Source organism: Gymnogyps californianus, chromosome 4, assembly GCF_018139145.2.
Source record: "Gymnogyps californianus isolate 813 chromosome 4, ASM1813914v2, whole genome shotgun sequence".
Lineage (NCBI taxonomy): Eukaryota > Metazoa > Chordata > Aves > Accipitriformes > Cathartidae > Gymnogyps > Gymnogyps californianus.
The window spans coordinates 27,277,826-27,291,422 of NC_059474.1; the positions used below are offsets into that span (position 1 = coordinate 27,277,826).

The window sequence follows — 13,597 nt, forward strand, 5'->3', positions numbered from 1 at the left end:
TTTTTTTTTTAACTGGACAGTCATGGTTTAACCCCAGTCAGCAGCCAACCACTGCACAGCTGCTCCCTCACTGCCCCCCCCCCCGGTGGGATGGGGAGGAGAATCGGGAAAGAAGGCAGAACTCGTGGGTTGAGATAAGACCAGTTTAATAACTAAAGTAAAATATAATACTTAGGAACAGTTTAATAACTAAAGTAAAATATAATACTAACAATATAATAATGAAATATAATAATAATAGTAATGAAAAGGAATATAGCAAAAAAAAAAGGGGGGGGGGGGAAAACCCCAGTGATGCACAGCGCAATTGCTCACCACCCGCTGACCGATGCCAGAGCCGCGATCCGCCCCTCCTGGCCAATTCCCCCCTGTTTATATACTGGGCATGCCTTCCATGGTATGGAATACCCCTTTGGCTAGTTCAGGTCAGCTGCCCCGGCTATGCTCCCTCCCAGCTTCTTGCACACCTGCTTGCTGGCAGAGCATGGGAAACTGAAAAGTCCTTGGCTTAAGATAAGCACTACTTAGCAACAACTAAAACATCAGTGTGTTATCAACATTATTCTCACACTAAATCCAAAACCCAGCACTGTACCAGCTACTAAGAGAGTTAACTCTGTCCCAGCTGAAACCAGGACACCCTCTAAGATCATCTAGAGGTCTTTGGAAAAAGTACATATCGGATTGTATGGGAAAAACCCATAACATTAGAATGAAGTTTAAAAGTGGATGTTTGAAGGGAGGCAGTGAAAGCATGCTGTGTACTCCCATTTTGTAATTCCTAAACATGGGTAAAATAAGCACAGATAAGTACTTAAAAGCTGACTTTCCATAACTTATGCTGGTATAGCTGGACCACTTTCCCTTCTTTTTCCTTCCAAAATGGTTGCCTGAAACATCTTTTTTTCCTCCCCCTGTTAGGATGGCAAGCTTCAATGAAAAGTGGGAGTCTGTCTTATATTCTACCATGCAATCGTCTGCCTGTGCAGTTGGTGAGTCAAGTGAGAGTTTATACCTCCAATGGTCAGAAAAAAGATCTTGGATCAGAAGATACAAATGGATCAACCCCCGAAGAAACCCTGCATAAAGTTGGAACAGGTAGTAGTAAGCTAAAATAAAAAGTATTTATATAAATGTAAAAACTTTACGTATTTAACAATTGATAACTTTTTTTTTCAAATGTGTGATATTACAGTTGCAGAATTCTTAGTATTTGTTGCTTGTGGGCATCTATATATAAATTTCAAATGCATAAGCAGGGAGGAATGCTGAAATTTATTTCTTTGTAATTCCGGTATTTAAAGGATTTAAGTTTAGTGTAATCAAATTTAAAGTGGTGATGATAAAATGTGGATGTCAGAAGGGATTAGGTAATGTAAGGGATAAGAAATGGAATGTATTACTTGTCTTTCACCACTTTGCTTCCTTATTTGAATTCTTTTTGTAGTATTTCGGGTTTGTTGTGTGAAATGAACTAGTCATAAAGATTGAATGAGCGTGAATACTGAGCACTGTGACTTCTCCAGGTCAGGCTATAGATGAGTGGTAAAGAAGGTTGAGCTGTTTCATCTGCTAGAGCTTTCTAATCTGACAGTTGTCAGAACTGCAGCATTCACATTAAACACATGATCTAATGGACATAACATGACCCTCTTTGCTGGTCAATTTGATTGTCAATCTTGTGCTAGTTAGGTGCTTGTGAAATTCAGAACTGTCTTATCCTTGCTCCATCGTAGCATCCTCTATTTTTTCTGCTTATTAAGTGTGGGACTGCACAGATCCATGTTTGGAAGACTACTGTGCTTAAGAGATAACAAATGCTTTTTAAAATGAAAGCTCTCTTTCTGTGTGCTTTTGTCTAAAACTAAGTGGTCTACTAAAGAAAATTTCCTTCTCTTCATTGTTAGGTTAGCAGGTATTCATTCTTTCTTTCTTAACTTGTAAATTCCTGAGGCTTGCAGCAGTCTTTAAAAGTTAGTAACTATAGCCAGCTAAGAGTATTACTTTTCTGATGTTTGGAAGTACAAAAGTGGATCTTAAATGTTGTTCTGAGTGTAACAATTAGGTATTATTTCTTAAGCCTGTGATTGGATTTTAGAAGAGGATAATACTTAAGACTGTTTATATTTCTTGGAAAGTCTTGAGCTGAAGATGGTTGCTAGAGGGCGAGATTCTTGCAGAAGAATGTGTGCTTGAATACAGTGAAAGACTGTAGCGGCAGTTGTAGTTGTTGGTATTTTCTGGGTTCTTAATGTGCAGTTACTGGTGTTAAAAATCAGACGTGAAAATAGTCTAACACTATTGCTTTCGTGATTGCCTTAAGTTTATGTAATTGTTGACTGTCATCAGAAGGGATGTTCCCACCTTCTCCCACCCCATCTGATTTTTCCCTCTCTTGTGCTGGCATTAATGATGTTTAGGCCTGTTTTGTGAAAAATTAATTGCTTTCTTGTTTTGCAGAACTAGGGTAGAGGTAGGATGGATCAGTAAGCTGATCCCGCTCACTGTCTCTAAAATGGCTGAAGGAGAGATGCTGTCCTTTTTGGCAGCACAGCCTTGAGTCATAGTAAGCCTTGAGTGGAACTGCGCCACATGGGCACCATGAGACTTACCTTTTGTTGAGAGTGGAGGCTGATGTATGCAAGTGTACATGAAACTGCAGCCTAGAGATAATTGTGCATAGATGAACAATCGCTTTGAAGTTTATTTGGGAATCCGTGTTGTTATATGCGCACTTCATATAGGGGATGTTTTCTGGGGCCTAGTGGGTAAAATGTTCTTATGCATTATGGATATATTACTACTGTTTATTTAAAAAACCATGATATTTTGATAGAATTCTGGAAAGGTTACATACTACTTGTAAAGATTGCCATACTTTTCCAGTAACTTAAATATTTAGCAAATAATGGATGTCTTTTGGACCTCCCTTTCTTTGTCAGTAAACTTGGGAAATGCTTTTCCTGTTAATGTGATATTGAAAATATTAATGTATTCATCTTGAAAGTTCTATCATATCAACCTGTGCTTGTCTGAAAAACAGTAATTGTGAATTGAAGTATTCTGTATTTTTTTTTTTTCCTTGCTGATACACTGTGATTTTGTCCAGTCTCTAGGCTGAGGTAGTAAACTTTAAAAGGGTACTTGATGTACATAGATCTCTGTGCATAGGTCTCTGTACACAGATATAAATCTTGATATTTTTGTGCCTTTTTTTTCCCCCTCTGAAATCTTATGTCCCAATCTTCTGTTAAACAGTGTTGGTGTTATTTCTTTTAATGACATAAATGGTTGCATGCAGTTTCTGAAAAGAAGCTACTACTCAGTTTTTGCTAAGCAGTCTTAGCTGACGTTTTTTATCATGAATATTGGTAGATCGGCTGCCTGGTGTTTTAAACCAGGTAAGAAAAGAAAGGAAAGGAACAGCAAAGGGTTTTTTGCTTTTGTTTTAAAGTCAAACAGTAACTGAAAGGGATGACTTTTTTAGAAACGCTAGTTGTTTATGGTCCAGCCATATTTGTTGTGTAATAAGGTCAGTTTCATAAATTTGTAAGTGTTATTTTTCCAAGAAGGTATACTTGGATTGTTATTAGCCTTAGTCCTCTGTTGCTGTTAGGGCAATAACTAATTGCCTGATGGAAAGATAGTTATGTAGTCCAAGCTTCAAGAATGTCTGACCTTTGAGTAATTCGAGTAGCATGTTAAGCTAGGAGTATCTCATTAACACAAACCTGCTTGAAAAATCTTCAATTTTTTTTTTTATGTATCACTTTCAATAAGGTCAGTTTTAATTTTGTTAATGAGTGTGGATGTGTGGCAAACCTCCAATGTTAGTGTTAGGGCACAGAAGAGTGGGTATGTTGGTTCGACGTGTTATAAGGTTTTTGTTCTGAAAGCTGTGTCGAGATGTAGGAGATAAGGATGCAATATTTGTTTGTATTTTCAAGTAGTACTTCTGATTTCTGAGTAGAAATCTCACTGAAATTACTGGAATTTATTATTTTCCAAATATTAAGATTCACTTAACAGCACTGTAAATTATATTTTATTGGCTTTTTATTGAATCATATCCTCAAATTTCAAAACCAACTAAAATACTTTATTTTCATTCTAACTCCAGCTTGTGATACAAGAGCTGTGGATTTTAGTATAAATATGCTGTATTTTAAGGAGAGAGCTTTTTGTGAGTGAAAAAGCTTCAGTCCCTTGAAATTGAATTACAGCTTGAAAGCTCTATGAGACTCGGGTGATCAGCAGCCATAAACGATATAGAATTCATTATATTTACTAATCTAAAATGTTGCACAAAACTTGCCCCAAACTATAAGTACACTGTTAAAATATTTTTTAAAAATTCAGGATACTTTCTGAAGTATGTTGCAAGTTGGTGCTCTTCTGCAAGCTGCTAGGAGTTTATTGATCAATGCTATATTAAATGTCGTCTTTTGTTACTTATCTTTTTACTATTTCTGTCTTTGATTTTGGCAGTTTTAAATGTTGGAAATCTAGCAAAAATGTTTTGTAATTGTCAGGTTGGAAAGCAATATTACGATATATTCTTATTTTGTTATGTCAACCAAACTCTTTACTAAAAAGAAAAGTAGGTACTTCCATATTTTCAGTGAGATTTATTTTTATTTTACAGGACAAGATACGACCAATGCAGGTCAAAAGCAGTCTTTCCTTAAAGAGCCAATCCAAGTAAAAGGTAAAGAAATACTTCCTGTATTGAAACATTACTGCTGTCTGCTAGTAGTCAAAAGAGAGATGTGTAAGGAAACTGTGGTTCCTCTTCAATTGTGTAACAAGTTATGTGAATAACATTTTAAAACACACTTGTGTGTCAGCTTTGTTTGGTACTCAGTTGTTTGAAAATGACTCCTGAAAAATCAAATATAGCAGTATTCCTTCTAATTACTCATTCTTCTGTGTCTGTTTTTAATTGTTTCATTGAAGCTGATGAGTTTGTCAGGAAAAGACTAATTTGTTTTCTCATCTGTTATCACAGTCTGTCCTCCTTGCATGTTTTTAAGCATGTCCATTCACCATCTCAGACTTAATGTGGCTAAGCTGAATACTTGATCTTCCCCTGTTCCTTGTTCTACGTCTTCCTCTGTTCCTTCTTATTGCTGAGTTAATCTAATCAGTGTTGCTTCTAAATATATTTTAACCGCATGAACTGCCTAATCTGAGTCCTGTAATGTTCCCATTTGTGCCTGTAGTAATGTGGTGGGCTGACCCTGGCTGGACGCCGGGTGCCCACCAAAGTCGCTCTATCACTCCCCCTCCTCAACTAAACAGGGGAGAGAAAAAATATAGCGAAAGGCTCGTGGGTTGAGATAAGGACAGGGAGATCACTCAGCAATTGCTGTCACGGGCAAAATAGACTCGGGGAAAATTAGTTTAATTTATTACCAATCAAATCAGAGTAGGGTAATAAGAAATAAAACCCAAATCTTAAAAACACCTTCCCCCCATCCCCCCTTCTTCCTGGCTCAACTTTACTCCCAATTTTTCTCTACCTCCTCCCCCCCGCTGAGTGGTGCAGGGCGGTGGGGAATGAGGGTTTCGGTCAGTTCATCCCACGTTGTTTCTGCCGCTCCTTCCTCCTCAGGGCGAGGACTCCTCACACTCTTCCCCTGTTCCAGCGTGGGGTCCCTCCCACAGGAGACAGTCCTCCACGAACTTCTCCAACGTGAGTCCTTCCCACGGGCTGCAGTTCTTCACGAACTGCTCCAGCGTGGGTCCCTTCCATGGGGTGCAGTTCTTCAGGAACAGACTGCTCCAGCGTGGGTCCCCTGTGGGGTCACAAGTCCTGCCAGCAAACCTGCTCCAGCGTGGGCTCCTCTCTCTCCACGGGGCCACAGGTCCTGCCAGGAGCCTGCTTCAGTGTGGGCTTCCCACGGGGTCACAGCCTCCTTCGGGCATCCACCTGCTCTGGCGTGGGGTCCTCCATGGGCTGCAGGGGGACAGCCTGCCTCACCATGGTCTTCCCCACGGGCTGCAGGGCAATCTCTGCTCCAAATCTTGGAGCACCTCCTCCCCCTCCTTCTTCACTGACCTTGGTGTCTGCGGAGTTGTACCTCTCACATCTTCTCACTCCTCTCTCCGGCTGCAGTTGCACAGGTTTTTTTTTTTCACCTTAGATATTATCCCAGAGGCGCTGCCACCATCGCTGATGGGCTCGGCCTTGGCCAGCGGCGGGTCTTGGAGCCAGCTGGCATTGGCTCTGTCGGACACAGGGGAAACTTCTAGCAGCTTCTCACAGAAGCCACCCCTCTAGCCCCCCCACTACCAAAATGTTGCCACACAAACTCAATACAAGTAAATACATGCTTTTGTCTTTAGTTACATTGTTTAAAAAGTAAGTGGATAATATAAGAGCATAACTTTCTTTCATGTTTTTAATTTATCATGACTTGATTTCACTCCATCTTCACTCCGATAGTTTCTATTATGTTATTGTGAGAATTATGCTATTAAAAACTCCTGTGCTTTTGATCAGTCCTAGCCTTCTATGTATGAAAAGAACTTTATCAAAACAGAAATTGCCATTTCTCTTTAAACTGCATCCAAAAAAAAAAAAAAAAGTCTCTGGAGTGAAAGTGACTCAGCAGGCTATAAACTGTATCAAAATTCTTTCCTGTCTTTCCCCAAACTTAAAGAAACATCAAATCATAATACTTGTTAGTAATAAGGTGAGATCAGTGTCTATGTATATTTTCTGTACACTTTTGTGTACATCCTTTATGTCAATTTCTTTGGGTCTGTTGTCACTTCGTGTATGCATGCAGGAGCAACATACAAGGTAGGAGAAATTAGATAGACTGTGAAATAATTGTAAAAATAGATATATGTTTCAGTGAGAAGCGAGTTTTGCCTCTGTAGATTATAGAAGTGCAAGCAAGAGTATTAATATTAAAGAAGTTGATAGCGTCTAGAAAGTGGAATTCTAGTCTTCAGATACTGCTGTGACTTAAAAACTTACTGATCCAAGTATTACTAAGACAATAACATTTTTAAAGGATCACTAATCTTAAAAATTTGTGCTATTTAAAGTGTTTTATTTACATCATCTTTTGTTTGACTTCATCCTTCTCTTGGAAATACCAAATTGATTTTTGTTTTCTTCACATTTATTGCCAATTTTATACAGTTATTTGAACTAGGGGTAGGATTGTTGAGATATTCTGCAATGTACAATTGGTTATAGTATTCTCTTTTAGTGAAATTTACCTGTGTTTCTGAAAGATGGATTAGTAAGTGATAAATCCACAAGTTATTTTTTACTAAGGTTAATACACTTTGGATATATATCTGTTTTAAATAAGAAAAGATGGGAAGCATTCTTCTTGTTTAAAAATGTTCATCCTGTTCTAACCTTAGTAAATAATAGACTGTTTTTAGGAAACCTCTAATTTTTTTGTCACCTTTGCTCAGGAGCATTGTGGGATGAATGTGATTACTCAAGTACTTAAATTGTTTAAGCTGAAACTGGATGACAGAAGTCAGATTATTATGGTAAATATTGATATCTGTAGTGTTAGTGCATTGTTGAGTGTCAAGCAATATATTTTGCCTTTAAGCTTGCAAAACTCATAAATAAGACAATGTAGAACTCTGGGAAATTTTTTCTTAAAGTCTTTAAATGCAGTATCTTTCTGTAAGTATCCTGTGACTTAAGGAGAAGTTCTGAACTAACTATAGAAATCATATCAATCCTGTGATACGCAGGAAGTTCATGTGTGTTTGTAAGTCTTCTCGCCTGCAGAATTTAAGCTTTTTGTTTTCAGTTGTGTTCTTTAACATTACATCCTTCAGCAGTTGTAACTTTTCTTCCAATAAGCGTAACGTTTTTAATGGAAGTGAGTGTATAGTGACTTACATTTGAAAATAAGATGAAGTTATGTACGTATAGACAAGCAGGATATAATGGCATAAATTTAAAATTCCATTTATCCTTTTTCTCAATACATGTGGTATTCTTTTCCTTGTGCATGAAAATCTGATGTGATAAGAGTACATCTTCTAGACATACAAAACATCATAAAGAGTATATATTTTTAATTGTTATAAATGCCCAATATTAAGTGTGCTAATTTTGAAAGTAATAGTTGAGAAAAACAACATATACAGTCTGTCTCAGTTCTCTCTATGGTCTGCAAAGGCAAAAATCTTATCTCTAGAAGGTGGAATGATTAAGTATTGGAAAAAAAGAAATGGAGCTCTATGTTGCCATTTCAGTTGCTAGAGCGAGGGTTTCCAAGTTGCCATATTTGAATGCTATCTTAGTAGCCAAACACCATCTCTGATGTCAAAGTTGGAGAAGTAGCTGACAGTGGCAGTTAAGTGTGTGGGATGTTTGAGAGCCCTGAATGACAACTTAGCAAGTAGCATTTCTGGAGGTAAATCATTCTCTTCTTACTCATTTCCACAATGAAGAACATTCCTTTCTCTTCACTGTAAGTTTTCGATCTCACTGACAAGCATTGTTTTTCAGATCTCCACTTAGAGGTATCACGATATGACACTAGATTGAATTAGCTTTTGAAGTTTCTGCTGTAGTGTCCGTGAGTGACTTGACTTGCTTATCTATTTCTGTTTTTAAGTGAAAGCAGTCCTTAAAAAAAGAGATTATGGACCAAAATACACGCAGAATAACTTCATCACTGGAGTCAGAGCAATAAATGAGTTTTGTCTTAAATCCAGGTATGATGGGTTTGAGTTGAAATTTAGATTGTGAATATTTGTTTGTTCGTATGTGCTTCAAAAGTAATTGTGATTGTAGAGTGATTTTGCACAGCAACTTTTTCTAAATGCTTTTGTGGTATACGTAATCATAAGTGGCTGAAGTTAGTTCTTGTTTACTTAGTGTTACAGTGAATTAGGAACTTGCACTTAGTTTGCATGTTTCCGTAGTTGCTTCTTAAAGTAATTTATTGTACCTATATGACCGTAAATCTAGTTGGGGGGAGTCCACCTCTAGAGCAGCTAGTTATGGGGGGGAATGGCAAATAACTCTTGTTTCAGCATTTTGGGGTCATGATGGTTTCATGTGAACATCTCTAAAAGATCAGTGGAAACTACATGTTACGTGAGGTCTGTAATTTGGCATAAAATATAATCTGGTTCATTGCAACCTAACTATTGTTCCTTGATTCCTATTTACTGCCTTTTACTATGTGCCATACCTGCCAGCAGGTCTTACTGAGTATCACTATAGTTGGGGTGTCTGTCAGATTACATGCATATTATGTGTGTGGCCCATATTAAATCTAAAGGCTTAGCAGCTTTGTTCATAACTTTTTATGTTGTCACTGTTCCTCCCCAGTTTTTACATAAAGTATGTCACCAGACTTGGTCTTTGCTGAAAATCCAGTGACAAATTATGCTTAGTCCTCTGCCATATTTTTATCATAACTGGCTTGCTGTGTAGAGAAATAACTAGCTAAAGTTTTCCTGGATTGACCAAAAGGGAAAAAGAAAAAAAAAAAAAAGAAAAAAAAAAAGAAAAAGGGACTAGATAATTGGTTGGGCTAAAAATGAAACGGTTTGTTGTATTTAAAAAAAAAAAAAAAAATCCCTGATGCTTCTCACTGCAGATGCCCTAATGTGTAGCTCAGCACAGGAAATTTATCTGTTCCCCCAAGTAGTTTTGTTATCTCCAACCTTTTGCAGCTTGTGCTGGGTGTGTAGGTTTTGAGGTTAAATTTCTTAACTTTTCATGTCACGTGACTTCTGATTTCCATTTAGAGATGTTAAGCCATCAACCCTCTTGTGTAGCACTTGTGCACATTATCAGTTACATGCAGGTCATTCATTGGATGTTGTATTATTCAGTGTTTTATTACTTTGTCTTCCATGTATAGTGTTTCGTAGTGTGAGGACATGATTTGGACTTTTGAGTGTGGAAAACAGTGGTTTTCAATAGCATCCTGGAGATAGCTTGCTTCATGTTATGTATCTTTTTTCTTTGGCTCAAGTCAACAACTTCAGTTTTTTTGTAATGCAAATTAATAATATCAAAATTGTCGAAGATCACCCAGACATAAAAGTAAAATTAGAATAATATGAACTTTTTCTTGCACTAAACTGTTTGTCCACTTTCTTTAGTGATTTAGACCAGCTGAGGAAAATTAAACGACGAAGCCCCCATGATGACACTGAGACTTTCACTGTGTACCTGAGATCGGATGTAGAGGCAAAGTAAGAACATTTTTATGAAGGAAAATGTTTGGATCATTTAAAATGGATTATATGAGAGAGAGAGAGAGAAAAAAAAACCTTTAAAAGTCAGGTTTACAATGTGAAAGTGCAATAATATTTTCAATTTTTTTATCTGAACACATTTTATATCCTCATTATTGTAATAATTACATGGTGTATATAAAATTGGAGAGTATGTTTCATGTGTCCAAAGATTAAGTGCTTGTCCTCAGCCCCCTCTTGCCTAGCTTTTTATTCTGTAAAGTAGTCTGCATGGCTTCTTATCAGAAAGAATGATGTGATGTTCTGCTTTTAGGAAAGGCATTTGTAATGTAGCCAAACTGAAAAGAAGTTGTATAAATAGAACCATTGTTAAGTTACCTTTACTCTGTGTAGGTCTCTTGAAGTTTGGGGTAGTCCAGAGGCTCTTGCTAGAGAAAGAAAACGACGTAAAGAGGCAGAGATCAAGTACAGAGAAAGTGAGTATGGAGTTTTCAAATAACTTCAAATGTAAACAACGAAGTATGATTGTTAGAAATCCACTAGATGGTGTGTTATTCATTGAGAACATACAAATTTGGAATTAGCAATTACTGATGAGGTTTTATAGCATAGTGTTAGAGTAACACATTACTATCTATGCAGATATAGTCTGTTACTATCTTAAAATTTATCATCTATGTGATATAGCAAGAATATACATTCAGTTGAGATCTAGAGTCATACTTTGGTTTTTGGGGGGCTTTCAATTTTTAGATTATAATTAACATCTTCATTGGTTTTGGATTTTTTTATTGAGAATTTTGAAAACTCTTAAAACCAATCCAAATCTTGATACCATACCATTACTCATTTATTTTTCCTCTGAAATGAATTCAGCTTATCTTTGTGCTTCAGAAGGGGGGGGGAAACACCCCCAAATCATCTTTTTGCTTAAAATTATTGTTGTCATCCTTGCTGGTATTATCAGTAACAGGTACAGTCAAATCAGTAGTTTGTAATGGATTTTGATCTGTCTCGTCAGTTAAAATCACAATAATGTGAGAGGCAATATTGTTTCAAGGTACTTATTCCAATTGTGCACCTTAAAATTAGAGGTCTTTTGATTTTTTTTGAAACAGTTGTACCACTGGAACACCCTCCTAGTAAAAAGGCTAGAGCTGCAGGCACTTGTTAAGGTACCTGTAAGTGTTTGTACTGAGAGTGCAGTCAGTAGCTTCAAAATTTTTAGTGACCAGCAGAGTAATTCTTGGACATAATCCAAAAAATGAGATTTAAAAAAATACTGCTCAGTCATAATAGCATGCTGAAACATTGTGTACTTGAAGTGGTAACTCCCTTTTTTTTTTTACAGACTGTCCTTGTACTCCACTGGCTGTTTTAATCTATTTAAATTATTGTGTACAATGTATTTTGTATAACTTTGTAGGGGGGGAATCCAGCACTACAACTTCTAGATACTATAGTATACCAATGTTTATTTTGAAGTTACTGAACATCATTAGTGGATGGAAAAATACTGATGTTAACAGACTTGCTCTGAAACATCCTTCCCCCTGTCCTTTGTGGTTAAGGGGCGGGAGGAGGGCAGTAGAATGTCTGGATTTGGTGCAGTGTATTTTGATTTTTTCCCTCTTTGTATCATCCTTTGTTGGTAGAAATGGCAACGATGTATAGGATCATAACAGATCGTATTTGGCATTTTGCATGAGTATATAACAATATGTGTTTCTGATTAACAATACCAGGAAAGGAGTTTTTCACAAAGAAGGGTAGTCCATGTAGCTCTTACTAGAATTTGACTGCTGCATTAAAAAAAATAGACTTCAGTTCCTGAAACTACTGGTTACTAGTACGCTTTCATGATAACAATTTTGTATTGCAGATCTATTTAGAAACCAAAGGCTGTTGAGGGAATACAAGGAGTTCTTTGGAAATACTAAGGTAAGAGATGCTTTAAAGTTTTTTGGCTGGAAAAATGCCACGAGATGTACTATGACACCTTTTGAATGAAAAAGTTGTGAAACAATTGCATAAGCTTAACTAACTGAACAGTATTGGAAGATTTATTTGCACTGTAATATACCAGATCTATCTCTGATTGTAATGCAGTGGTAAATGTTATGATGCCAGTTTAAATGGGTTCCTACTGTGGCAGTGTAATCCACCAGTAATGTTTTTTTTTAGTCAGTTGCCTTCTTATTAACAAAATTGCAGCTGTATTTGTGATTTCATCTATAGCCTATAAACATATATGGTAAATATATTGTTAATTTAAACAAACGAAATGGGTTTCTTAAGGAAAAAACCCCAAAACATGAACACTTTGCTGTATGCCCTCCTGGCCCTTCCTCTTTGCTTAAGCAGACCCATTCCCTAGATCCAGGTGCTCTGCTATGGTAGAATGGTTTCTTAACCTTTCTGCTGCACAGCTGGCTCCTGTCCTTATGGTTGCAGTGGCCCCTGCTGGAGGCTTTGTTCGTTGTTTATCCTTTTTATAGCCATCCATGTGTAGAAATGTGTCAGACCCAACTGCAGTTTGGGTGAGCATTCAGTAGTAAATTAGTAGGCTTCAAGGACTGTAGCTTCACTTTTGCAATACAGGGCAATGCAGAGTTTTTATTTAATAATTTGTATGGTAGGTCCTTCATGAGGTTAAGATTTGGTTATTTTATTTTAATAACCTCTTATTTCTTTATGTAGCCACGCTCCAGTGCAGCAGCTATGTTTTTCAAGGGACCAGGGAAGGTGGTAATGGTAGCTATTTGCATGTAAGTTGAAAAAAATAAATGTTTTGTTTATGCAAGTGTAAAATAATTTATTTTTATTATCCTGGAAATGAGAACAGTCTGTGTCAAAGATACCTGCGTCTCTAACTGAAGTTAATAGATTTGTTTATTCATTGTTAATGGGAGAGAGTTTAGGTAAATACATTCATCAATATATAGAAATCAGGGATAGAATATATCTCTGATCAGAGAAGAGTAAATTTTTTGATGCTGATCAGACTAAACCGTTCATTAAAGTAAAAACTAAAATTTTGAAGGACATAGAGAGGCAGGCATTTAAAGTTGTCCTTTTTTCTTGCTCCTTCTTGAGAGGAAGCTTTTCATGTTTTAAACAATCTTCCATATAACCAACAGAAAGGAATTCTCTTTTCCCTTTCTGCTGTTACTCAACTCTTTTCTTCTCTAACTGAAAAGGGGATATTTTAGGAGGTTTTTGCCTTTCACATGTCTTACAAATTTGAATGAAACAAAACTAAACTAATGATCCTGATTTAAAGCAAATGAACACAGAGACTATCTGGCATGAAATATACAGAAGTGTGTTAAGTTTCTCTCAGGAAATGATGACTAAAATTTACTTGCCATAAAACCTGTGAATTTTT

General features: G+C 36.8%; 1 protein-coding gene across 4 annotated transcripts in view; it reads left to right on the plus strand.

Annotated features, from left to right (window-relative positions):
* Window positions 1-13,597, plus strand: part of SLC30A9 (solute carrier family 30 member 9) — a 40,722-nt gene that overhangs the window by 1,876 nt on the left and 25,249 nt on the right. For 3 of the 4 annotated variants that reach the window (XR_007766478.1, XM_050896749.1, XM_050896747.1), the window contains exons 2-8: window positions 922-1,101; window positions 4,646-4,708; window positions 8,610-8,709; window positions 10,114-10,206; window positions 10,603-10,685; window positions 12,092-12,150; window positions 12,910-12,977. Coding sequence is in view for 3 of the 4 variants with exons in the window: in XM_050896749.1 (XP_050752706.1) it covers window positions 922-1,101; window positions 4,646-4,708; window positions 8,610-8,709; window positions 10,114-10,206; window positions 10,603-10,685; window positions 12,092-12,150; window positions 12,910-12,977 (646 nt within the window). In the remaining variant the exon portion in view is untranslated. The remainder of the gene's footprint in view (window positions 1-921; window positions 1,102-4,645; window positions 4,709-8,609; window positions 8,710-10,113; window positions 10,207-10,602; window positions 10,686-12,091; window positions 12,151-12,909; window positions 12,978-13,597) is intronic. The other variant, XM_050896748.1, reaches the window with a different exon arrangement.